At 44.3% G+C, this 28,000-nt stretch overlaps 2 protein-coding genes across 2 annotated transcripts; one reads left to right on the forward strand and one right to left on the reverse strand.

Annotated features, from left to right (window-relative positions):
* Positions 1–22,835, reverse strand: peli3 (pellino E3 ubiquitin protein ligase family member 3; the record flags this gene model as incomplete). The annotated part of the gene is made up of 7 exons (XM_080838716.1): positions 22,750–22,835; positions 13,962–14,162; positions 11,572–11,701; positions 10,819–10,920; positions 8,128–8,397; positions 2,803–2,991; positions 1–660 (listed from the first exon to the last, which is right to left on the reverse strand). Exons 2-7 carry the CDS (start codon positions 14,132–14,134, stop codon positions 1–3), a joined length of 1,524 nt encoding a protein of 507 aa, XP_080694842.1. The 5' UTR covers positions 14,135–14,162; positions 22,750–22,835.
* A 1,084-nt stretch (positions 22,836–23,919) lies between these two features.
* Positions 23,920–27,589, forward strand: rce1a (Ras converting CAAX endopeptidase 1a; the record flags this gene model as incomplete). The annotated part of the gene is made up of 8 exons (XM_080839393.1): positions 23,920–24,112; positions 24,743–24,845; positions 25,003–25,086; positions 25,325–25,403; positions 25,716–25,883; positions 26,315–26,386; positions 26,841–26,903; positions 27,363–27,589. The coding sequence occupies exons 1-8, from the start codon at positions 23,946–23,948 to the stop codon at positions 27,587–27,589; spliced, it is 963 nt and encodes a 320-aa protein (XP_080695519.1). The 5' UTR covers positions 23,920–23,945.
* Between the last annotated feature and the right edge of the window lie 411 nt (positions 27,590–28,000).

The raw sequence follows: 28,000 nt of genomic DNA on the forward strand, positions 1-28,000 counted from the left end.
TCAATCAACAGGCCCCTGGAAGATGAGTCGGATGTGGCCATGCTCACCGGTGAGCCAGGTGCCGCAGAAGGGGCAGGCGGCGTGGAAAGCGTGCGTCCCGTGTGGCAGCGGGATTTGGCTCCATCCCTGCGCCGTCTTCTCTGAGCACACGTGGCCGCACGGGCAGAAGGCATGTGTCGGTGGGCCCGCGTCCAGGTACAGCCCGCCCTCGCAGCCCATCCACAGCGGCACGTAGGGCCCCACACGCCGGCACATGGGGCACTCCCTCTCGCCCGTGCCCGCCGGTGCCGTCCCCGCCCCTCCCACTGCTCCACCGCCGAACCCCCCCATCCCGCCGCCAACCCCTCCCCCGGTCGACGAGGCTCCCTTCTCCTTACGGTAGCCCCAGTTGTGGTAGCCGTGCACGTGGCCGCAGTTCATGTAGACCCAGGGCTGCTTCTTGTCGACGGTGGCTCGCTGGGCCAGCGCCAGGCTGGGGAAGGCCAGCGTGTTGAAGCCCACAGGGCACTGCGGCCGCGCCGCGTTCAGCTCCTGGCGCAGGGACTCCAGCTGCTTGAGCGTGGGCGTGTGCCGCAGGCCTGCCGGGGTCCGCCACAGCAGCGTGGCGCCACACAGGTCGATCAGGGAGCCGTCCTGCAGCGTGTTCGACTCGTTCTCCACCTGGGCAACACCGGGAGTAGAAATACGTCAACACACATTTAAAGCAGCGGTAAGGAGTTCAGTTTCAAAACTAGCAAGCTAACTACCTAAAAGGCATGCTTAACCTTGCAAACACTACCAACAGCCCAGTTGACACTGATAGACGCTTGCCAACACATTAACTGGTGTCTTTTGGCAGTATAGCTGGCAATGTCATGCTGTGAAGACTTATCTTCCATTTTTGTAGGGTATTCCAGCCTGGTATACAGAACTACATTGGGCATATCCTGGATTGTTAGTGGGAAAGACACAGATGTTTATCTGTCCTTCAGATGACCATATATTCGATCAAAATTATTTGAAGATGGTACCAAAACTAGTTGCCTATAAAACCATACCTCAAAAACTGTCAAATTGTTGCCTAGTGTTACTTTAATACTGACACAAATATAAATGTTTACTCTTATACATTCAGCAGACGCTTTTATCCAAAGTAAGATAACGAATCAATACCTCAGAATCAGAATCAGGTTTTATTGGCCAAGTAAGTTTGCACAAACAAGGAATTTGTCTTGGTGCAGTGGCTCTCAGTGTGCTTACACATATTACACAAAATATTACAACACAAAACAATAAAACAATGCAAAACAATACAACAGTGCAAAACAATATAACAGTGCAATGGTCTAACAGTCCAAGAAGTCTAAAAAAGTATAAACAAGGAGGAATAGTGCAAAGTGGAGAGTCCAGGAAGTGCAGGAATAAATAAATACTATGCGGTCTGAGTATGACGGTTCTAGAGTAAGGGTGAAATAACTACACATGGTTGCGGGGGTAATTGTATATTGGTTATTATAATGATCCTGGTTTATTTCACAGTGCCACAGAGGGTTAGCTGTTCAGAAGAGAGATGGTGAGAGGGAAGGAACAGTTTTTTGTTTCTGGAGGTTTTGGCGAACAGAGATCTGTAGCGCCTACCAGAGGGGAGGAGTTGGAATAGGTTGTGTACAGGGTGTGAGGGGTCTACCTACAACGTTTTCAAAATCTACAGCATAACTCCTCTGGCCCCACCATCTATGAAGTGTCCTTAAATAGGCTACTAAGCACCTATACATCTTTATCATATAGAATAGCTCTCTTGTGTAAGCACATGTAACTACAAGATGTTCTTAGGGTAAGGTTCAGTCATTTCTAGTAATGTGTAGCCTACTAGGACGAGAAGTACACTGTACTCAAAACCCCAAATGAATTCATTTAATTTCATTCATTACACTTATTATCCTAGGAAAACACTTAATATTTTTGTTTTGTTTTAACATCAAAACACATTTATTCTTTCTCATTTATATTTATATTACTTGATGTAGATTATGTTCACAACAAATATTTCGTAAATTGACCCCTTTGCCACAAGGCCAGTTTACAATGCATTACATGAACTCTATTGGTACCTTTCCTGATGGCTTTTTCTGTATTTACAATTCTTGTGTAGTCAATCAGTGCCTGATCAGCAATCCTGAACGCGGTTATTTACTTTGTGCATGTGCTTGCGGGGAAATGTAACCTTGACAGGATTAGAAGTGAGAGGGCTACATGTCTGACACAGCTAGAGCACTATGCTGACACATTCATGTCTGAGGACATGGACAGGCTCACCTGACCTACATTAAAATGCAACGGTACAAACTGCGTACGGTTCAAGTGTTATATGGTGCATGACGTAAAGCTGTCGATGTAGAATTTCAGCATTCAGTTCAAGTACACTATGTTTTGGCATGGACTAAAGGCGCCTATAGTCTTGTGCTTTTCTTTCCACTACCACTGGGTAGCGCTCTAATCTGTTTCTGGTGTCATCATGCCTACAGTAAGTCTTTACTCAAGCGTGAAACGCTCTGAACTGACATGACTTGATAGTAGGCACTGGAGGATGCAGCGTATGTGACCTTGTGAAAGGCAGTTCTAACGTTTTTTGTTCTTTTTTAAATTTTTTCAGGGAAAAGGGGAACTGTACTCTTTTCCTTCAGCTGGTTGCCATTTCATCAGATAATCAAATAGGATTTCTTCTTATCGGACTCCTGTACTCTCTACCTCTGTCCCTCTCCCTTTATCTCTCTCTCTCTTTTATCATCCCTATCTCTCAGACTCGCTCTCTCTCTCTCTCACCAATTTTCCTCGTTGCTGAGCGGAACGCGTCTCTCGGAGGGCAAACACGTTCCCACACACGGAGATTTCCCGCCACACTCCAGGCGCCGGTTCCGACACAAACTCCCCGGCCGGGTGCATCACCAGGACCCCGTTGGTCGTCAGGCCGTCCATCAGGCCATCAGACGTCCGCCATTTGGCAGCTCTCTCCTGATGGGTAGACACACACACACACACACACACACACACACACACACACACACACACACACACAAACACACACACACAAACACACAAACACACAAAAAAAGCTTGTGGGAACCCAAAGTCTCCAGAGACCCTCACAAGTAGCAGAGGTAAAATGGGGTAAACATTGAAAGAGGAGGGAAATTAAATTCTGATTGTGCTGCCAGGTCCCCAGAAACACACGCACAGACAAATTGTGGATATATTGAAGAGTACAGCAATCCCACACGAATCCTTGCCTGTTAGCCTACAACAGAAATGCAATGTCAAATCTATTTTTCACTGATGGAAAACTGCTGAGCCCACAGGGTGAAACGTAACCTTTTCCAGTCTTACTAATGCACAAACATATAATCAGGCTGTCAGTGATAACGTGCTCTGCGCACCTGAAAGCCTCCAACTGCTGATTTAATACCAGTAATATCACACACTCCCCCTCTCTCAAATACTCTCTCTCACTCTCTCTCTCACTCTCTCTCTCCACTTTTCCTGGTTTTCAATAGCAGTCATTTTGCTGCACCTACACATCTCGCTCTCCCTATTTTCTGTACCCCTCTTTGTAATCCTCCATTCTCCTTGTTTTCAATACCAGCATTAGCGTCACCCAACATGTTTTTACTCTTGCTCTTCCTCTATCCCCCCTTCTTTCTAAGATACTTGTTATCCCCTTTCGGATGCCCACCTGTTTAACCCTCAGGACAAATCTGTAAAATCAAAGCAAATCCTTAACCAGTGTATGACAGTCGGTGAGGTCTGGGGCGTGTATTTGTTTGGGATCTCCACAGGATACTGTGAGACAGGAAACAAGCATCCGGTTGTTGTTCTTTATTAATGGCTGTGTGTGTCCGTGTGTTTATGTGTTCTTGTTCTCAAAAAACGAATAATACGGAATACATTTTGAACCATTTTTTTTAAATCAGTATGATTTTTTGCAGTAAGCAGCTAAAATGGGGGAAATGTTGTATAACACACAGGCAATCCACATAAGTTGACATGCATGAATGAATGAATGAATGTCTCTCTCTCTCCATCCCATTTCTCTCCCTTTATCTAACCTCTCTCTGCCCTCTATCTCACTTTCCCTCTCTCCCTCCTTCCGCTTCTCTGCCTCCATATGATGACAGTGATTCACGCGGGCGGAGTGTGCCGCCTGCCAAGGACAGTGCTGCGTGCCAACCACGCTGAGGTAACTCAGTTCATACTTCACCGACAGCTCTTAAACCTATTATTTGCCTCTACGGCTCCCCCGCACCCTCTTCACCCGGCCACCGCACAGAGATGTTTAACAGCAAAAAGCCGCTGTGCTGTCGATTTCAACCATGTCAAATACACTGTTCTATGTCCTTGATAGGGTCCCCGGTTGGTTTTACGGAGGCTTTTTACATAATTTTCAAATTAAAGTTTCATTTATGTAAATAACACTGCTTCTATTAGCATAGTAAAATTGTTTGGCAGCTCGATAGCTCATGCTTTACACTCCATAAAGGTCGAATTTGACATAATGTTGATATTTAGATTTCCAATCTTATGTTTATTGCATTTCCTGTCTATAACAGCCCTACACTCACTCTGAGTAAATGTCTTTTGAGATGGCCATGTCATCCTTTTTTAAGTGATTCATTAAAACTATTTCTCATATTTGCGTTGAGTTTATGAGGATATAATCCAACTTAATCAAGCATGGTAGCAAACCTGCTTATTGTGCACAACCACAATCCAATAACACAGCCCGTGCCAAGACGTCACGGAGATGAACCAAATTCAATTGCTTCATTAAATTAACTCCGCATTTCACAGAATATCATCAGATCATCTTTCCAATGATAAATGATACTTCCTGCTTGTTTTGCTATTCACTGCAAACAAGACACATAACACAAATGAACCAAGAAGATACAAATAGCCAGAGATAGACAGTAGAGCCAGCTGTCTCTCCTCCCTCTCTTCCTCCTCCTGTCGTGACTGGTGGACTCCCTCCATCCTGGGGCTATCCTGCCAGGTGCCCGCTCCCTGCCAGGTGCCCACTTTCTGCCAAGCTTCCCTATGCATCTGTGCCTGCTGGGCCTTCACCACGCACACTGGCTTCAATATTTCACTCACTAATGTGTGTGTGTGTGTGTGTGTGTGTGTGTGTGTTTGTGAAAGAGGTGTGTTAGTGTTAATGAGTGGGAGTGTGTTTGAGAAAGAAAGTGAGTCTATATTGAATGTGTGAGCAAATATGTGGGAGGGCAAGTATATGTGTGTGTGAGTGAGTGAGTGAGTGAGTGAGTGAGTGAGTGAGTGAGTGAGTGAGTGAGAGAGCATGCCTGAAAAGAGGTAGTGTGTGATTAAATGTTTATGTGTGCCAGCGTTTATGCGGGTGGATGTGTGTTTGTGAGTGAGTGAGTGAGTGAGTGAGTGAGTGAGTGAGTGAGTGAGTGAGTGAGTGAGTGAGTGAGTGAGTGAGTGAGTGAGTGAGTGAGTGAGTGAGTGAGTGAGTGAGTGAGTGAGTGAGTGAGTGAGTGAGTGAGTGAGTGAGTGAGTGAGTGAGTGAGTGAGTGAGTGAGTGAGTGAGTGAGTGTGTGTGTGTGTGTGTGTGTGTGTGCGTTTGTGTGTGAGTGTGTGTGGGAGAGGGTTAAGCGTAGGAAATCTGTCAGCTCAGCCTGCATGGATCAAGGCTTATTTTTATGAATGAGTTAGCCTCTCTTGAGCATTCGCTCCTCTTCTCTCCTGTCCTCTCCTTCACTCCACTCCACTCTCCTCTCCTATCTTACCTGAAGACTACTCTGAGAAAGGTAAAAATGAATAAAAGGTCAACTTAAGGAAAACTCCTACACAGACCAGAGGCCCTCAATCCAATTCTACCGCATAGGGCAGCCATCTTTTCGACTCACGGCTACAACTCAGCATATACACAAGGCTACAGAAAAAGAGCGGAATGGTAGACTACCTGAACACGCCCCCCCCACACACACACACACACTGTTTGAGGCCTTGCCATCTTGCCTTTCTGCCTTACGCCACACTCTTCCAACATGACTCCCGTCACTGGGTTTCCTGTTCCGCCCAGCACCCCCAAATAAACTGTCCAGGCCAGACCTCTGCTTCAGATTCGGCTGCGATGCAAGCTGCTCCAGCCACAAACCTATTCAGTAACACCTGGTATCCACTATAGGATTATGGGTTGTCCCAGATCCCCAACAAGATGGCGGCACAGACAGGTGCAGTGGCTCCTTGCTCTCCAGTTTGGTGTTCTGTTTATGTGGTTCTCCAAATTTCATTGTATGCAAATAATAAAGGCTTTTTTCAAACATGAAAGAAATGCGGCAATATCTTTGGTTGTGGCTCCAAAATGGTGGTCTTACATCGCACTGTGAGAGCACTTCAAAGATGGCCGTTGTCACAGTCTTGCGACCTTAGAAAGCCTGGGACAATTTTCTGACAGTGTCAGAAATTTAGGATGATCATCTCACAATGTGACTGCTGCTATGACCTACGTCTACTAACCAACCAAATAAAATGCAGCATACATAAAAGCAACACTAGCACCAAATCCACGAGTCAGCAGGTGTTATCATTGTACAGTCTAAATACATCAATCTTGATACGTGCTTGCTCTTGCAAAACAATACATTAAAAGACTTTAGCCACAGTGATGCTAAGAAGAGCATACTAAGCAAAGGACAAGGAGCAAAGGTGTTAATTCCTTAGTTATGTATTTTGTATTACCTATATAGATAGATTAATTCATACATTTTGGACCAGCAGGAAGAATCGACAAACATGCATACCACATCGGTGCATAGCTGGGCCTTTAGCATGGAACGTTCATGTTAGTTCCTAAACCTGAACCAGCCTCGGGAAGTACAAAACCCATAGAAAGGATAAGTTAAAGAATAGCTTCCAGAACCAGAACTGGTCTTCATCACTTTGAACTTGCGTAGACCCAGATCCTCAATCACACCCACTGTGACTTCAACACTGCTCTGCCATTTGAGACAGAACAGTCACAAGAGGTTTCTTTGCTGTCCAGCCAGTTTCTGAGTCATCATACTTGTCATATTCCCCATCCGTCCTATAGAGAAGAGAGCCTGGGTTCTGGATGCTGGATACTGCACAAAGCAGGTCCCCACAAAGCAACTTCCTCAGTCGTTAGCTCTGATGGTCTGTGTCTGCAAAGGATAAACAGGAAGTGTGTGTGTGTGTGTGTGTGTGTGTGTGTGTGTGTGACTGTGCGTGTGTGTGACTGTGCGTGTGTGTGTGTGCAAGTGTGTGTGTGTGTGTGTGTGTGTGTGTGTTGGAGAGAAGGGAAGTGTCCTTGAGTAATTAGCCCTTGTATCATGTCTATGACAGTGGAATGTGTTGATGGAGTTCTCTAGACAGAGAGGCTTCTATAGGTCTGGTGTGTGGCTAAGATCCAGGAGCGCAGAAACAGAGGATGAGTGTGTTTGTCAGTGCTGCTCTTTTTGTGTGTGTGTGTGTGTGTGTGTGTGTGTGTGTGTGTGTGTGTGTGTGTGTGTGTGTGTGTGTGTGTGTGTTGTCTGTGAGGGAGTGAGTGCGTTAAAGTGTTATGTAGTATACTGTTTTTATATGAAGACCATGATAGAAAACACACACACACCTAAAATAGACTACTAGACCAACTAAGACCTCATCAAAGTCCTAGTGAAGTTCATCACCTTTTAAACCAACACACAAATTCTTTGCTCCATTAAATAACATCATTCTTCATCCGCAGACCACATTCAAGATGGTTTTACATAACCTAATGGGAGTATTATAATTAACTAATGTTCTAATGCCTTTAGAATGTGGGACCCAATTTAAAAACACACATTAAAAATGTAAGCCTCCCAGGCCTAACATAATAAAGCAGTGACAAGCAAAGCTGTTACTATGCTGTTATCGCTTTGAGTACAACTCACAGTGACAACACAATTGAAGCATTAACACATTTAGAACTGAGAGGTATGATGTTTTTATGACCATTAAAATGAGGCATGACTTGCCTTAATTACTGTATAATGAGCTCCGGCAATGTATGTACTGCATAGGCAGCCCTTCTATAGGTATGTAAACACCATTAACGTCATTGTTATACGTCATAACGGCACAACTCACCCCGAGGAAGATGTTCTTGGAGGAGTCGAAGCCAGCGGCGTAGATCCGCGCCGTGTAGGGGGCGCTGCGCTCGCACATGATGCGGCAGGCGTAGCGTGAGATGGTGCTCTGGGCTGACTGGCCGTTACCGCCTCCACCTCCTCCGCCCTCCCCCACTGCCCCCTGACCCCCACCCCCTCCTCCTCCGCCGCCTCCTCCTCCTCCTCCTCCCCCGCTCCCGACTGTGTCTGTCACCACAAAGTCTATCATGCTCTCTGTGGAACGGCCGATCTGAGAAAGGGAGAAAAGATGAGAAGTGAGAGATTAGGGAGGGACTTTGTGTGTTTTTGTGAGTGTGTGAGTGTGTGTGTGTGTGTGTGTATATTCGTGTATTTTTGTGGCTTGTTGGAGCTCTCGTGGGGCTGTTGATGACATTCTTGCTCTGGTTTACAAACCTAAGGGCTCTCTGGGGATTACTTTTATATGAACAGCAATGTTACAGGCATCAAATAAGAGGTTGTTATTTGAATGATAAAATAATGTAGGAAAATCATCCAAATAGACATAGTCACCCAGTAAGTTCAAATGACAAATCATACTGCAATATACAGCCGCGGAAAAAATTAAGAGACCACTTCAAAATTATCAGTTTCTCTGGTTTTACTATTTATTGGTATGTGTTAAAGTAAAATGTACATTTCTGTTTTATTCTATAACCTACTGGCAACATTCCTACCAAATTTCAAATAAAAATATTGTCATTTAGATCATTTATTTGCAGAAAAATGACAATTGGTCAAAATAGCAAAAAAGATGCAGTGTCTTCAGATCTCGAATAATGCAAAGAAAACAAGCTCATATTAATTTTTAAACTACACAATACTAATGCTTTAACTTAGGAAGAGTTCAGAAATCAATATTTGGTGGAATAACCTTGATTTAAAATCACAACTTTCATGTGTCTTGGCATGCTCTCCACCAGTCTTTCACATTGCCGTCGGGTGACTTTATGCTACTCCTGGCGCAAGAATTCAAGCAGCTCGGCTTCTTTTCATGGCTTGTGACCATCCATCTTCCTCTTGATCACATTTCAGAGTTTTTTTAATGGGATTCAGGTCTCGAAATTGGGCTGGCAATGACAGGGTCCTGATCTGGTGGTACTCCATCCACACCTTTACTGGCCTGGCTGTGTGGCATGGAGCATTACCCTGCTGGAAAAAACACTTCTCAGAGTTGGGGAACATTGTCAGAGCAAAAGGAAGCAAGTTTTTCTTCCGGGACAACGTTGTACTTTGCCTGGCTGAGGTTTGTAAAAGACCATAAGGATTGAACCAAAGCTGACTGGAGGTCCCTAAGTTCGTCTTCTCTGATGAGTCCAATTTCACAGTAGGTGCAAGACTCTGTGGCTTGTAGGCCTCTCCAGGTCTCAGTCTAACCATCAGACGACCATGTGTTGGGCAAAGCTGAAAATTGGACTCATCAGAGAAGACGAACTTAGGGACCTCCAGTCAGCTTTGGTTCAATCCTTATGGTCTTTTACAAACCTCAGCCAGGCAAAGTACAACGTTGTCCTGGAAGAAAAACTTGCTTCCTTTTGCTCTGACAATGTTCCCCAACTCTGAGAAGTGTTTTTTCCAGCAGGGCAATACTCCATGCCACACAGCCAGGCCAGTAAAGGTGTGGATGGAGTACCACCAGATCAGGACCCTGTCATTGCCAGCCCAATTTCGAGACCTGAATCCCATTAAAAAAACTCTGAAATGTGATCAAGAGGAAGATGGATGGTCACAAGCCATGAAAAGAAGCCGAGCTGCTTGAATTCTTGCGCCAGGAGTAGCATAAAGTCACCCGACGGCAATGTGAATGACTGGTGGAGAGCATGCCAAGACACATGAAAGTTGTGATTTTAAATCAAGGTTATTCCACCAAATATTGATTTCTGAACTCTTCCTAAGTTAAAGCATTAGTATTGTGTAGTTTAAAAATTAATATGAGCTTGTTTTCTTTGCATTATTCGAGATCTGAAGACACTGCATCTTTTTTGCTATTTTGACCAATTGTCATTTTTCTGCAAATAAATGATCTAAATGACAATATTTTTATTTGAAATATGGTAGGAATGTTGCCAGTAGGTTATAGAATGAAACAGAAATGTACATTTTACTTTAACACATACCAATTAATAGTAAAACCAGATAAACTGATAATTTTGAAGTGGTCTCTTAATTTTTTCCGCGGCTGTATATACGTATATGGAGACATAGATAAAATAAAGCCTTTCATAGCTCTCTACCCTAAAACTCCAATACAATACCATAACATTTTGTGCTGGAAAAGGTAGCGGTAGGACTTCAGGTCAACCATGCAAAAACTCAACCACCCACAAGCACAGTAGCATCTGAGTCAGTGGTTTGGGGGCTGGAATAAGTAGATTGAAACAGAGACAGGTAGAGTTGCTGCTTGGTCTTTATTATAGACCAGACTTGGGCAACCAAAGAAAAGACGTCAAAGTTTGACCATCAAACATCTAAGGGGTGGGACTTTCCTGGTGGTAGGCTTTCCAACCTGCTCTGTTTACGGATATCTGCTTAGAACGGCAGTTGCTTCATTAAACAGTTTCAGTGCTCTCTTAGTTTTGATGATCATAGAACGATTAGGCATTGTTTTGTTAGTTTGGAGTTTGCAGCTTGAACAGAAGGCTGAAGGACTTACCTGAAACATGTCTGTGTTGGTGTCATGTGTGTACTCCACAATCACGGACTGACTCCTGGATAATGTGTAGGAGATACTATGCTGGCTTTTGTTGCTAAGGGCCTGTGAAACACACACACGCACCCACACATGCACACACACACACACACACACACACACGTTATGTAACTACTTCCATTTTACACAGCAACAGAACAATTTTGTAATATCATCACCAGTGCATTGTTTAAAACGTCAGTGAGATGAATGGGCCTGTTCGCTGTTTTAAACATTATGCAACCCCTCTCTGGCGGGCTGTTGTGGGCGTGTTAGTAGGACTTAGGCTGCAGATGGTGTGACTGTGAGTGGGGATGGTCTAGTAGTTTGGGATCTGGGCTTAGAAACAAAACACTGTTGTGAGTGTTTGTGAGTTTGTGATCCCAGTGGTTGCCACTATTCTGCCCTTGGGAGATCGTCCCTGTAGGTTGGCTCACTGTACTTCACTCTGGATAGGAGTGTCTGCTACATGACAATGTAATGTGATGTAACTCTGCAGTTCTCTTTTATTATATATAACATCCTTTACCACTTTGTAACCCTTACACAGTCATGTAACAACCTTGTATAAGCAGTAGATATTCATGGCTTTATGTTCATAATGTTTTTATAATGTTCTATGAAAATAATGGCTTATATAATAAATAATGCTGATTTATAATACATATCTGGCGATCTGGTTTGAAGGTCATTCGACCCACTTCCTTGACCTCTCACCTTTGACACAAGGGGTGTGGACACGTTGTGGATGACGTCCGGCTTGACGCCGTTGGCTTTGGGGCGCTTATAGAGGGCCAGCCGACTCCTGCGACGTCCCTTATCCCCATTGGCCAGTGACCCGTTGTGCCTTGGCAGAATAAGGACAAAAATACAGATATTCACATTCAGATATCAGACAGATTATTGTATCCAAATCAACTCACACCATAGAGAAGATACATTTCCAGCATACTTTTTTTCCCCTGAGTGTTAAACTCGCTGCTCCTGTAATTCTCTACCAATAGAGCTGCGAGGATGAGGATGCAGGAGTACATACTACAGCAGAAGGGTAACTGTCGTGACAGGCCCCTGGTGTTGCGTAACTCAAAATCCAACCATGTGTAAGAATGCCTGTGCTTGAGCTTACTGACACTGCCCTCGGTATCACACAGACACTGCAAAGCTCTGGACTGTGTGGATTTACACTGACCTCTTATGCACACTGTGCATTGTGCTTATAAGATGAAAACCAGCCCAGTGACTGCAGGGTTCAAACACACCACTGCCCTCCCTGTTGCGCTAAATTAGTGGAATGACTCAGGCAACTGAGCAGGGTCTTCTCCACAGGCCCTTACTCACACACCACCCAGCTCTCCACCTCTTCATCCATGCACAGCTGTCTCCATCTCTCTCTTGCTTTCTCTTCTCCATCTCTCTCTCCATTTCTCTCTCTCCATCTTTCTGATTCTCTCCATCTCTCTGTCTGTTTATCTCCCTCCATCTATTTCTCCAGCTCTCATCTAGCTCTCCGTTTCTTTCTCTCCATCTACTACTCCATCTCTATCTCTCTGTCTCTCCGCATCTCTCTCTCCGTTTCTCTATCTCCATCTATTTTTTTCCATCTTGCTGTTTCTCTCCATTTCACCATTTCTCTCTCCATCACTCTCTCCCCATTCCTCGCCCTGCAGGGATGCGGTTCACTTTGGGATCAGTGTGTGTCTGCCGCCGCGCTGCACTCTGTTTTAATTACATCAATAGGGAGCGCGGCCCATCTCAGCACCCACCACTACCTGGGCTCACGATCGATACCTCAAGATGTGAATGAGGAACGTCTCTCTCTCTCTCTCTCTCTCTCACTCTCCCCACCTCTTTTCCTTTTCCTCCTTCTCCCACATCTATCCCTCTCCCGCTCTCGCTCTCTCTCCCCTCTCTCTATGTCCCTCTCCCACAGTCTCTTTCTCCCTCCACTTTCTCTGTCCCTCTCTCTCTTTCCCTCTCTGCCTCCCCCACTCTCTCTCTCCTTGTCTCTTCCAACCAGTGAGGTCAACCACCAGAGATAGAGAGAGAGAGACAGAGACCCTCATAGGTTGGTTTTGCAAAGGGATGAGGAGAGGGGATAAGAAGCAATCCACTCGCTTGTTTTCAATTTGGAAGCATGTGGGTATTTCTCAGCACCCACCCCTAATTATCATCGTACTCTGTGTCACCTGACTGTCATCAGGACACACGTACCTAGACAGACGTGCCGCTGCTAAGACTACACAGATGCATGGTCTTTGACTAAACTTTAAAGCAATTCAGGCCCTAATCAAACTAAACTGTTTTATTTATCACAGAGATCTGGGTGTGGAGACAGCCATTGCATTTTAAATACAATGCATCAAAGAGGCCTAAGCATGGAAAAACACAGAGCCAGATTAATTTCCCCCTACGGTAGAGGCATTCATTTACTTGTTAAGGGGCTATGCCAAGATAGTGAAATTACATCTTGGCTGTGGGTCAGAAACATCAAAAAAGGGGTGGCATTCAAAAAAGAAATAATAGAAGAAAAGAAAACATCACATGGTTTTCACATGGTTATCATGTTTCAACCGTATCTGAGGTATAGTTTGTACACTGCGTTTCATTTCCTGGGCTGTATTTAGTTACACACTATAGCTCTCGTTGTGAGTTATGATCTGGTGACATCCTGAGAACAACCTGTGGTTTTCCTCGTAGTCATCACAGGCTGGAAGACATCAATGCATGTCATGCATATCAATGGCTTAATGCATGGATCCATAGGCTTGACACATACATGCCACTGCTGATATTTAAAGTAAATATGAGCTCTCCAAACACAAGGATATTCATAAGCATAATGTTTAAATTCAGTCCTAGAAGATACTGATAGCATTATGCTGCATATTTTTTTGCATAAAAAACATTGAAGAAAGTTTGAAGACATATTTCAGAACACCTTAGAAGGGGAGAGGTGAAGAGAGACAGGAGATAAGAGATGAGAGGAGAGGAGAGGAGAGGAGACATTTCAAAACAGAGTAGAAGAGGGCAGAAGGGAGGACTATGGGAGGAAAGTGAAAATGGAAGGATAATCTAAATGAGTCGGAACGGAGAACGGAAAGGCTCACCCCAGGACGATGAGCTCCCCATACTTGACCGGCTCCTTGTCCCCGGGGAAGAGGCTGTCATGGGGCTGAGAGCCGGAGCCCAGCGGGGGCGAGGGCTGGACCTTGTTGCAGGACGGGCGCAGCTCCAGCGAGGGAGGGGGACACAGGGCCTCGGAGCTCCCCTCCAAAACCATGCCCACCGCACTCAACGGGGACTCACAGCTGCGAGAGAGAGAGGAGACAGAGGGTGGTAGAGATAGATAGATAGAGAGAGAGATAGATAGATAGATAGATAGATAGATAGATAGATAGATAGAGAGAGACAGAGAGAGAGAGAGAGAGATGAAAAAAAGTTGAAGGGTTAAAGAGAGAACATTTAAGGGGAAAAAGTTTATACAGAGAGAGAAGGAAAGTGAGAAATAAAGGGAGTAGAAAAAGAATTAGAGAGACAAGAATTGATGGAGAGTGAGAGAGAGAGATGGGGTAATAATAAAGTCACATAATAGAAATGGAGAAAGAGGGAGAGAGAGAGAGAAACAGGATAGAAAAAGATTGACTTTGCATGAGATGGATTATGAAGATTACCAGTTATTCTGCTGGAGCTAGAGATTCTGCAGATTCACATCTGCAACACCCCCCACCAACACCCAATGCACAAACCCCCCACCCCCCGGGGCACAGCTCAGCTACAGAACAGCTACTCACTGCTCAGGCCTCTCTCTCTCTCTCTCTCAGACACCACCAGCAATTTGCTTCTTCTGAAGCCAAGCAGGGACACACACGCGCACGCACTGAGGAGGAAACATAAGTTGCTTCCGGAGCCAGGTTAGCATTTAAGCATTCCATGCTATCCAGTTAGTGGCAGCATTAAGCTGATGTATTGTCACACTGACCTCTGTGTAAAGAGGGAGTATCGTACCTTTGGGCTCCCTGAAAGGCCCAGCTATTCAGTGCTTCGTGGTCGTCAATATCGCACGCAGCTGGTAGAATGGCCTAGAACAGGACACATGCTTTCTGAGGGCTTTTACACTTAACAACACGCCTGGGAATCAATCGACAATCTGTCTCCGCGTAGCGTCTTTAACGAATCTCGGGAGGATGCAACCAATACCCGAGCACAGCGTCTGTAGTCTGAGGGCTGCTGTTGATAATAGTTTGCTTTCCTCCTCCACAATAAGGGTTTATGGCGGTGGCATTTCAAGGGTTTTCTATTGGGCTATTTGGAAGAACAGCATGCAATGGACCTAAAATATGATACTGCAGTCAGTGATATAGAGGATTTGCCTCATGCCTTTGAAAACATCATCATAATTTGGTTAACAGTAATCTGATTTTACAGTGCCAGCTTTGACATTCTGTGCAAATCTAATTTAATACCCCTTTTTTGGTAAACAACAGCATAAACACTAGCAGAGTGAAGATGATAGGACATTTTCCGGGCCTGAATCACCACTATTCATGCACGGGTATGAACCGGGCTGCCAACTCCCTTAAATGATCTTTCCAAGGCATCTTTGTCCTCCTGCTGCATTCAATACAACCTGACTGAACCTCTGGCCTATATAGGTGGATACCCTCCGCATTTGAAGATGATGAAGGCACAACAGGTCTCATTTAGGTCCCATTATGGCTTTCATCGATTGGCATAAGCATGGACAAAGAAAGAATAGGGGAGAATGAATGAAAGACAGACAGACAGACAGACAGACAGACAGACAGACAGACAGACAGACAGAAAGACAGTCAGACAGACACAGACAGACAGACAGACAGTGTGGGGAGATGAAGGAGGGACAGGGAAGGGAAGAAGACTGTGGGAGTAAGGCCGGGAGAGAGAGGGAAAGGAAGAGACAAAGCCAATGGGATGGGGGCAACTAGAGGTGAGCAAAGAGATGAGGAAAAAAGACGGGGGAGGAGAGGGTGATGAGAGGAGGAGAGGAGAGCTGCCCTGGTGCTAGTGCTTAGGGCATCTGCGGCGCGAGGGATGGAAGGAAAGAGTGAAAGCAAGAGAGACTGAAACAGATGGAGAAGAGAGGGCTTGGAGCGGGAAACGCTACGTTCCTGTGTGTGTGTGTGTGTGTGTGTGTTTGATGATTTGTGTGAGTATGTGTGTGTGTGTGTGTGTGTGTGTGTGTGTGTGTGTGTGTGTGTGTGTGTGTGTGTATATGTGTGTGGTTGTGTGTCCATGTGGGTATACGTGTGTGCAGGGTCTCAAAGAGGTTTGGCAGGGTGATGGATTGCCTGTTCTGTGCCACGCACTTTCTAATCAACCGACTGCCATAAACCTGGGGAAGATGAGGGAGGGAGGGAGGGAGAGGGGGAGAGAGAGAGAGGGCGGGAAGAAGTAGAGAGAGGGAATGGATCGAATGAGGGTGGAGAGGAAGATGGAGACAAAACACAGAGACAAAGGGAAGACAAAGGAAAGGGATCACTGATGAAAATACAGTTAATGACATAGATCATAGAATGACAAAATACAGTGAATGACATAGCCACTGTAAAGATCTGAGGCACTCAAATCTAAGATGAACTAAAAACATATAGATAGACTGGGCACAATAGAGAGATGGGCTCCGTTTTGCTTCTGTGAAACACTATCATCACATTCATCTGTAAAACTCTCTTCCCTCTCTCTTCCTCCCCCTCTCTCAAAATGTCTCTCCTCCTACCTCTCTTTTTCTCCCACCATCCTCTCTCCTCCCACTGCAGTGTGTGTGTGCGTGAGTGTGAGGAACAGAGAAGAGAAATAGAGAGAAGTGAAGAGATGAATATGAAGATGATAAACAGAGAGCAAGAGAGAGAGAGATAGTGAGAGAGAGAGGAAGAGTACTCTCTACTTCATCTGTCTCCATCAAGTAACAAATGAACAGAAGGCTAAAAATACATCCAAGGAAATGATCCGTGGAATAAATCATGAGACCTCGTCTGTGCCGTTCGCACTGAAGCTCTCCCCCCTATTCGGCGCCTTTGAATATTTAACAACTTCAAGATGTCTGACTGCAGCCACCTGCTACTCCGAACAACCCGTTACACTAGGCATTGATAACTTAAAGCACACTTCAGTTGTGTAGCACCGCGAGTCTACAGGTTGAAGCCGCAAAAACACATGCTACTATTAGAGGCAATCCCTCTACTGTTGCCTCAATGTGATACTGATAGCTAGAAGCAAAAAAAATAATAGCAGTCCAAGAACTGTCGGTGGTTCAGCAGTCGCACTGGTAGGAGCCGAAATAGAGAGGGTAGATAATAGTTACACCACATTTCTGTCAGTATAGCAGCAATACAAGGATAGCATAGTTAGTGTTAGCTGCAGTGCAGTCAAAAGGATAGCAGAGAGAAAATGCCACATTAAGGAAACAGCAGCAAGAGCTTCCACTTCTATGGTTTATGTACTTTACTCCTACTGTATGAGCACTGAGAACATTTGTATTTTAACAACAACTGTTCAACCACCCGCATTGCTTTGTTCATTAACTCATAATTAGGCTAAGGCCGAATCTCGATTCTTCTCCTTGCCCCTTTTGCTTAGTCTTGTCTTTGTCTTAACCCTAGCACTTGCAAGTGTAAGGGCCAAGGGCTGAGATCTTTCCCCTATGAAATGAGACGCCACTCGGTTTCGGGTACGTCATGCGTGACTGTATGAGCTATGAAACTAGCGCTTTTAAAAAAAGTCTAATGAAGAACATGGTTGCAAATATATATGTATACAACTGTGTAGAGCACGAAACAAGACTGTCGTCATTTCTAAATTAATTATAAGCCAAAAATACTTACATGTAGTGTATGTAGCATGATAGCTGGCAAACTATCATATAAGCCAATGGAGTGGTGGTATACGCGCTAATTGTATCCTAAAACTACCGTTTGAAAGCTTCAGTTAAGACCTACAATACTATGCATCGTTCGAGTAGCACATTTCAGATCAAACCGAGTCATTATAAACATATAAAAAATTGTGTAGATAGCTTTATTCATGTAAAATATTCCTCGCTTCAAGCAGCCATGTTTTTTTGAAAAATCCCGAGCTGGTTTCGCGGTGTGCTCTGGGATAGCCCTTGGAGGAGCAAGGTAGCTCTCCGATCAGCTTAAAAACGAGGGCCATACACCACTTAATCTTACCCCTTAATCTTGATCAAATTGGGTATTGAGACACCACTAGCTCTCACATGAACGCGCAACTTCAAGGGTAAGGGGAAAGATAAGGGGTAAGGGGAAGTATTGAGATTGGGCCTTAGTCTATGGCCATTTTAAAGTCTATAGGCTAATTCACTGAAATAATTTGCACCTCTCCCTCACAGACACATAGAGCTGGAGCTGCTTGTAATAATGTTGGTGCTCCTTAGGTCCAGAGCAGGTCACTTTCAACTGTTATGATGAGGTAAGTGTCCCTTTAGTCCTGCTAAGCCTGGAAGGGGTGAGTGAGAACAGAAACAGCATGCTCTACGGTCACCGCTACCACACTCTGAGAGAAAGAGAAAGAAAAAGAGAGCGAGACAAAGAAAGAGCGACAGAGAAAAGAGAGAATGATAGCAAAGTAAAAGGAAAGTGGAAAGAGATATTTTAAGATTTTTTTTTGGCAGTAGAAAAAATTACAAAAGATGAGAGATACACAGATAGTGAGAAAAAGAGAAGACAGCACGTGGAGTCATCATCCACTCTTTGTTTACATCACAGCAGCTTCAGCAATGCACAGCAACCCTTCCAGCATTTCTCAAAGCAGACTGGTAACATCAAATTACAGCCATCAATACGACTAATTTGATTCCCAATCCCTGACAGGACCGGATTTCCCAATAGCGATGAATCTTACCGGTTACGAGTGTTCTCTACGAGTGATTCTACAAACATTAATTCATTTTTTACACACATTTCCCAAACAAGAGCATAACGCGTGCACTGCTCTTAAGTACGAGGCCTACTTAAAGGACGCTGTCCATGTAAACAGTGCTGAAATATCACTTAATGTAGTGATATGACATGGCATCACAGCTGCCTCTTGTGTTTCATAGAACCTACAGGTGAATTGACTTCAAAGCAAATACACTTTAACATCTGCAAATCTACCTTAACAATGACCCTTATCGTAGTAGGCCTATGACACACACACACACACACACACACACACACACACACACAAAATGCTAATGATTAAAAATGTATAAAATGACTTAAACTTGAGTTTGTTGCATTACGTGTCAACATATTACGCCTACCCAACACATCCAACACAAGCCTGCTCTTTGTAACTTGCAAGTGTCCTGCAGTGAGTGGCATACAATCCAAGCAAGAACGGTTTGGGGTATTCTTGAAGACATAATTTGAGGATGAGGAAGAGGCCGAGAGGACATAATCCTAAGTAAAGGCATAGGACTGACGCTGCAGAAGTTGTGTAGGCTATATGCTCGTTAGTCTGCTCTTTGAATATGTTCGAACTCTTGTTCATATGTTCTTTTTCTCTCTGATGGAACTTCACCAATCTCACTTCCTGCACCAACTTGTGACACGCCGCCCCCCCCCCCCCCCCTCCTCAATGGAATGAAAAACGACTCTGCCGATCCCTGCCAATTCTATGTCTATAGTTTAATCATGGTTCTGTAAGATTAAAATAGCTTTACAAAAGCAAAAATTGACTACAATAAAATTAAATGACGATACCATGCCATTTCAATGACACTGATAAAAGTATTCTTAGTTCTAATTTCCCTGTATGTCATGCTGGTGGCCCCATGTGAGAGGCCCCTAAGCCCATAGCCGTCTACGACGACTCCAGAGCACGTGTAAACCCTTGTGCAATGTCCCTTTCTAAAATGACCGTTTAAGTGGTATTTAAAATGAGTTACACATATTTCTTAAGTTTGACTGGGGGATTGACATACTGTATCTTCTGTGTTGACACAAAGTCAATTAATAGAAGCTGAATCGTTTACGGCTGCTCGCTACTTGTCGAGAGACAAGATGATGCATACAAGGTAAGGAATAAGATGTCACCAGTCATTGTAGAGGTCTCTAGATTGTTTGCCTTTGCATGTGCGGTGGAGACTAATTGACTACCTGTTGTGCCTTTCCATAACAAATATTTTCCACGTCCTACTCTCATTTATTGTTTGAACTACAAAGTGATATGCAAACATCTCCCCAGATCTGGTCCCTGCTGGGGAATTCTACAGAAGTCATCTGAGGTAGCGGGTTTATCTTTGTCAAAAGCTCTTGCTCCAGTAACTCTATAGCGAAAAGGGCTTTATCTGTGAAGCTGTTTGCGAGGCATCATGTCTTTTGCAATGGATCCTCCTGTTCTCATCTCTGTAGGCGCGTGGGAGAGAGCACACACACTACGCACATGTCCGTGGCGTTCAAAACTGACCATCGCAAAAAAATAGACGCCTTCCCATGCACTTGTGCCTGAAGCAATCTAGCCCTGCCTTAAGACTTTGTTTTTGAAGCACTTTCATACTGCAAAAGGATTTGACCTGTTGATTGTTCTCTCCATTTGATTGTTCTCTCCATTTGAAAGTCCTTGCATTGATCAGTGCATCTGCTAAGCAGGCCCTGAACTCTTTCCAAGAAGGAAACTGGTGAGAAAAAAAGTGTCATTTTCAAAAGCTCTAGCAGTACAGTACCAGTAACCCTGAGGAAAGTGTGCATGAAATCTTATTTGTGTGGATGTGATAAGTGCCTGGCAAGCTAGCGATGACTCAACTATAATCACCGTAAGGAGGAGAACCGCCAGTAGTCTAACAGCTGTAAGGAAAGCGCAAGTGCTTAGAATATTAGTGCTTAGAATAACCATAACAACACAGATTTAGACTTAAATAATGCTGACACCAGTTGTTAAACATGCTTCAACCGAGGGATAATTTCTAGGCACAGTCTAGGCAGTCTATGGTCCACATGTTCGTCTCTTCATGTTTGAATTGTTCATTATGAATACAATGAGGTAGGCATGACAATATGGAAATCATATGCAAAGCCAACCATATAAAAGGAAACCTACACCACTCATTTGAATTGTGCCAACATGTCAGTCATGCAATGGTTACACCTTATTCCTCATTTAAATGATTGGCTTGAACATACTATGAGGGAGATAACAGGGATTCTGTAGGGGGCAACATGAGAGACAAACACTGTTCAGATTGCATCCTCTGCTTGATAATAAACACACAAAACTAGTTCTTCTCTTTGCTCTCTGTGTGAGCAGCAGCACAGGTGGGGCCTGCTCTCACTCCTCAGAACACCACACTTCTGATACACTGACTCACTTCATGACGGGTAATGTTGGGCACGTGTGTGTGTCTTTCACTCATGTGCCAACCACAGGCCTGGGTGAGTAAGCATCATGTGTTGCTGAACATGGACGGGGGTCTTGCCAATCTAGCCTATAGTGTGTCCTTTCACCGTCATGTTTATGTTTTCTTTCCTATTGTACACATGTCACTTCTATTCTCATGAACAGCACGGGGTAAAGGAGGGAATGAAACTGCAGCAGAAAGAGAAACAGAAAACCAGCTGCCTCAAGGGGGGGTGGGGGGGGCTAAAGCTATTAAGTACGCAGCAGGCTAGCAGCAAGGCCCTTACACATGCAGCCAGAAACAGCATGGGGGACGACCACAATCAAATTATGAATTAGCCAGTATGCTAGATTTGATCACGATGGGTATGTACAGGTCGTTTTAAATGGCAGACTTAAAGGAATTCCCTGTTCATTAGGTGGAAACGTGGTGCACTATTTCGTTTTGGTAAATCAATTATGGGAGAATAATGTTTAAATGTCAAGTAAGATCAACCATCACTGCGCTTGTGTCGTGAGCCTATTTTGGTCATAATAAAACAAAATCTAGATGGTTGACCTTAGAGAATGACTTTCTGTGAGGACACAAATGTATTGTAAGACCAATGTCCATTTCAACAACTTCCAAATATGTGGGAGTTCTGATGGCCATTTTGCAGTTGCACTCTTTGCTTCTAACCATGCATGAAAGAAGGATCTCGCATCCAAGCTTCTTTCCCACAGCATCCTGCCATACTCCAAAACAACCCAGATGCGTAAAATTACAAATGGAGGTTTAAATAAACTGGCCGAAATTAAACCCATCACACTAACACTAGTTCCTCCGCCCTGTATTCCTCAGACTTGTGCACATCATGGCTGTTTCAGCACCCGATACTCTCAGCGAACAGATTGCAGCGAATTGCGTCTTCTCCTGCCACACGAGAGACGGAGGGTTATGAGCACTAACGGGATGCAGTCGATGGAGGTAGAATTGGCCTTCTAGCGGATGTAATACTCATCATAAATGTTTTGCTTTAAATAAGTGATAAATGCACGCCCTAAGGAATATTCTTGTTAAAAGTCAATGTCGTAAGGCCATCTAATTATCTTAGCCCAAGTAAAAACTGCGTTGAAAAAGGGATGTTCTCGATACTATAAACCTGGATCAGATCATTACAGAAGGATAATAAATTGCCCGAAATGCGTAAACGACACTGCGGTAATATTCAACTCAAACTATAGCCTACCAAACGCTATAAATGACAGCAAAATACGGATATCAACAATATCGACTATACAGCACAACAGTGTTAAAAGGTAGTACACAAGGGATTCAGCTGTACAGACAGACGATGAATAGCCAACTACAAGTCGATGAAAGATACCACCAAACGAAACAAGACGTTGGATTCAAGTAAACACCGTGTTTTCAACGCAACACAAAGCGATGGGGATTTCCAAACACTCCCCGCAGCTATCCCCGAGCCAGTGCGCACAGGCAAGGGACGTGAACAGGTAGCCAAAAGATGAATAGCCTACCCGCTGATGTTTGCGATGGAAGACCCTTTGACGTAGATTCCCGTAGACTGTCAATCCCCGTGCGGCCTCAAACCTGGTCGTTGTGCAGTAGAACCATAACCCACGAAGATAAGTTTTATGGCACGGTCACTACACCCAGCGGGTCGCATCGCCTCTCCGTAGTCATCGGCTGCACGGATGTGCGGATGGTAAGCTACTCCTCTAGGACACTAATCGTGGTCCAGACAGCCCGTTGTCACGCCCATCTCACTCGCACCCGGAGTGAAAAAATGCACGAAAAGATCAGATGTGTTTTTTTTTTTCAACCTTCGCCCACATAATGCGTCTCTGCGGTTGGTCCACGGTTCTTGCGTAAACCCGCCCTCGTGCACGGTGCCGTATTCAAGATGCGCAACGTTTTCCTTCGTTTTGAAATCGGCAGCTGAGCTATTTAGGAGAGTGTTCACAGCACGGTATAAACGCATAAACTATTTAAAAGTCGTGACGACCAGAGATTCTGTTGAATAACAATTCAAGTTCATAAACCTTCTTTGAGACATTGCTGATTCTGAACACACCTGGTATCAGCACCGGATAGGCTCCTCATAAATTACGACAATTAATAATTCAATTGGCTAATAAATCATATTGACAATACTACACGTGAGAGTCACATTTACCCCACTATATTAGCCCAGAGGTTTAAGATATTACATAACATTGGATAAACCTTCCTCGGTTGTTTTGAAACATATGTTTAAAAAAGAACATTTGGTTGTTTACACAAATGGGAAGCATATTGTATTCCATAGACTGAGCCTACATTTTAACTTTAAACCCAGACTAACTGTAGGGAAGGGAGAACAATATTGGATCCTGTAGTAGCATTCTTTAGTCATTAATTGACAACAACAACAAAAAAGTCTACCTAGAATAATAAAGCCAAGAGTCTGGTCCAACCAGACAAGAATGAGAGGAACATTTGTAACAGTAACCAAAGTCTTTGACGTAAATAAGAGTAGACGCTGCACAGTGACGTCATTTCATGGCGCCAAAATGCCAGCTACGGTTTATGTAGCCACAGAGGTTGTGCTTTTGTTTTTACACCTTTCATCTTGATTTTTTGCTTTTACAAGTTCTTTCGGTTTGCTTTACTCGTATAGTAATTCTTTACTTGCATAATTTTAAAGCCTGCTCTTCAGCCCGTCCCCCTCGCCATGCCAGAGGATGATTATTTGACGCCAAGTTTTATCTCAAACCAAATACACAAGGATGTTGGGTTTGTGCCTCCAGACGGACTCTGCTGGGTGTCTGTGTTGTCTTGTTTACTGCTGGCATGCTCGTACGTTGGAAGTTTGTATGTGTGGAGAAGCGACCTGCCAAGGTAAAACTGTTGTCCAATTTATCATATATACAACCTGCTAATGGGTTTTGTTGCGTTGTACATAACGTTAGTTAACCTGTCTGAGGCTGCCTTAGCTGCTAATAGCCTTCGTCGAACGCCAAACTAGCTAGCCAAACTAGTCATATTTCTTTGACATATTTTGGATTTTTCTAATTCTTTAGGATCTGTTTGGTTGTTAACTTTGTGTGGTTGCCTCAGTTCTCACACGGTCTTGCAGCTTTGTTTTTATCATGTCCCCTTTGCATAGTGAACATATTCTCCTTGCTTTTAGTTTAAAGAAATTCAGCAATTGTGTGTTTGCGAGCTACCGGTTGAGCTAAGCTAGCTAATTTGTTACAGTTTATTTTGTTATTTTTCGAGGGTCTAAGTTAAAGCTTGGACAATATTCTGTAGCACTATTGTAAAGGCAGCCACCATTTTAACACTGACATTGCTAGCTTGTTAGTTAATTAGTTCAGGGTCATAGCGAATTGAACCCTGTCAGCGTAGCTCAACGTGCCTTTCGATGCCTTCACATCATATTATTTATAGTCATATTGTCTCTTGGGTATTTGTAATCAGACTCGACTGTTGTATGATTGTGTCTCCTCCTATTTGCCTTAATTTCAGGGACCATCCAGCGGTCATCAAAAGACGCTTTACCTCTGTGCTCATCGTGTCAACCCTATCTCCGGTGTTCGTGTGGGCATGGAAAGAATTCACGGGCGTGAAGGTAAGACCACATCGTAGGTGTCCTTGCTAGATAACCAGTTATTTAATACAAATAAAGACCCCGAAATATTCTTACAGTAAAGTGCATACTATACTTCTGTATTGTTACTCGCACTCGTCCTTCTTGTCCTGAAAGAGTCAATTTGTCCTCTCCTCAGCCGGAGCCATCACTGTTGGCGCTGATGGGCATCCGCCTGGAGGGCCTGGTGCCAGCCATAATATTGCCCCTCGTGCTTACCATGGTGAGTGTCATTGCTTTCATAAGTTGAATGGTACAACCGGATACTTCAGGGATGTAGAAGCAAAAGCCCAAAATAGAAAAAGAGTAGAATAGTCACAGGCTCTTCAGAAGTCAGTGCCCTTTATATTTAAAGTAAATTGTGAAATTGAGTTCATACTTGAATTTGGATGTATGGTGCGGATACTATTAAAGTGTTTTTTGAAATTGAGGTTTTGAGAATGCTTCTGTCCCCTCCACAGGTGCTTTTTCTGGGGCCCCTAATCCAGCTGGCAATGGATTGTCCCTGGGGGTTTATTGATGGCATTCGAGTGATTGTAGGTGAGGTGTGTGTGTGTGTGTGTGTGTGTGTGTGTGTGTTGGTGTGAAGCAGATGCTGAATGTTCTCTCACTATTTTAGTCATTTCAGTGCCATGTTCAGAGTTCACTCTCTGATGTGATCTTTTTTTTGTCTCTCTCTGCCCTCACTCATACACTGCCTCTTTCTCCCTTTTTCCTTCTGGTCGGCTGTCTATTCCTCTTCTCATTTCTGTCCTGTACCCTCCCATCCCTTCTGTTTTCTCTGTCTCTCTCTCTCTGTTCTTTTTCTCTCTCTCTCTTTTCTTGGCTCTGATCTTCCCCCCCTCCTCTCAGACCCTCGTTTCTGGGCGCTCTGTTTGAGTGACATGCGCTGGCTGCGGAACCAGGTGGTGGCGCCGCTGACGGAGGAGCTGGTGTTCCGCGCCTGCATGCTGCCCATGTTGGTACCCTGTGCTGGCCCCAGCACTGCCATCCTCACGTGCCCGCTCTTCTTTGGCGTAGGTAAGTGGATGTGTGTGTGTGTCTCTGAACATAGTAGATCGTTTATTGAAGAAAGTTGATTGTTTTTATGTGTGTGATGTTTTAAGCTGCTCAGATGTATAGTTTATTCTAAATGAGTGTTATTGTGTGTACCAGCGTGCATGTCTGCCATACCAGTATGCCCCAATGTCAGCCTCCTGCCGAGATTTTATGAATCGTGCTATTTTGGAAAGATCTGGCCTGTACAGTCACTCCAGTGCTTGGTGTTTACTGCATGCACAAGTTATATCTAGCTATAAAGCAAGTGATTTAGATATGTGAAGTTTATTTACAGTGCATTTTGTATATTAACTATGCTTTAACTATTTCTGAAAAATATAAGAACTTACTCTCAAAATGAACATTTTGTTCGTCGATGGATTTTCTATTGACATGTTTTGTTTTTTTTTCAGCCCATTTCCACCATGTGATTGAGCTGCTGCGGTTCCGGCAGGGCACCGTTTCGGGGATTTTCCTCGCTGCAGGTAGGCGATTCAACGGACTGGCTCCAAGCCTAACCCGGCAAACCTGCACCTGCTAACCTATCCTCTCCTGACACGAGGCAATCAAGGCACATAAATGAGATAGATAAATCTGTATTAAACTGTTATTTATGCAGTGTGCCGTTGTTGGTGGTCAGAATTAGAACTTGTTTTAAACCCTTCGGAAATTATGTTAATTTGAAAGACGAGATTACGAGCTTAACACAGCAGTCTTCTCATTGAGATGTTATACTAACATGCAGCACATTTAAGTGGAAGGCCAGAACTTGTTACCTGTGTTTTGTTTGTATGAAGAAAAGAATAACATTTCAACCAAGGTTTTGTTTGTACAAAGATGGTTGTAGAAATCCTTGAAACACTTTGCTGTTTCTGATGTTAGATTCGGTTTTTTTTGTGTGAAATTGATTGATTGTGTGTGTGTGTGTTTGTCTTGCAGTTTTCCAGTTCTCATACACTGCAGTGTTTGGAGCTTATTGCGCCTTCATTTTTCTCAGAACCGGTGAGTGTGTGTGTGTGTGTGTGTGTGTGTGTGTTTTGCTCAGACTTGTAAAGATGGAATGGGCCTCCAACTTGCAGGTGGAACACTTATCAATAAATCTCTTTCATCTCTTCACTCCTACTGTCCTCCATATCCCTATGTTGCTTTTGATTCTTTTTTTCTTGTTCTTTTCTTTTTTTTTCTCCTCCCTTTCCCCCAATATTGTTCTCTTTAACCTCTCCTTTACGCCCTGTCTTTACTCCGTTCTCCATACTCACTGTTTTTTTATTTCGGTTCATCTCTGTTCCTTTATAATGCTGTTTTTGTCCTTGTTCTTTAAAACCATACCCCCTTATACCTTCTCTCTCTCTCTCTCTCTCTCTCTCTCTCTCTCTCTCTCTCTCTCTCTCTCTCTCTCTCTCTCTCTCTCTCTCTCTCTCTCCCCCTCCCTCTCTCCCTCCTCTCCTTCTTTCTCTACAGGTCACCTGGTAGGTCCAGTGCTGTGTCACTCCTTCTGCAACTACATGGGTTTCCCAGCAGTGAGTGCGGCCCTGGACCACCCGCAGCGGCTAACCGTCCTCTCCTTCTACCTGATGGGCGTGCTGCTCTTCTTCCTGCTGCTCTTCCCCATCACTGACCCCCTCTACTACGGATCCCCTACACCCCCCTGTACCCTGACCCCCATCCCTAGCTCCATCTGCCCCTGAGGAGGAATGGGGGCTTTTAGACGGGGGGGGGGGTGTGTGTGTGTGTAGGAGGGGTTGGTGGAATGTATATTGATGCCCACCTCCCATGCCCGATCACGGACCCCCCCCCCCCCCCCCCAATCAATTCCATGGACCTTCATCTTGTCACGTTTTTTTTTTTTTTGTCCTCAGCTACAGATTCCTCTATTGTGTTTGTTGCCTGCCACCCAGCCTGCCTTTCTCCCGGCCTCTGGTAGGCCACCCCACAATAGAGAATAGTGTCCCTTTTTCACACACAATTCCACTACCTGTTTGTCAGCCACACGTGGTCTTCAGCCGTTGTGTGACACCACGGGTGAACAGGTGTCCTAGGAGAACAACCAACAAACAAACAAACAAACAAACAAACAAGCAAGCGAAGGCTGAGATGAT

Source organism: Sprattus sprattus (assembly GCF_963457725.1).
Source record: "Sprattus sprattus genome assembly, chromosome: 5".
Lineage (NCBI taxonomy): Eukaryota > Metazoa > Chordata > Actinopteri > Clupeiformes > Clupeidae > Sprattus > Sprattus sprattus.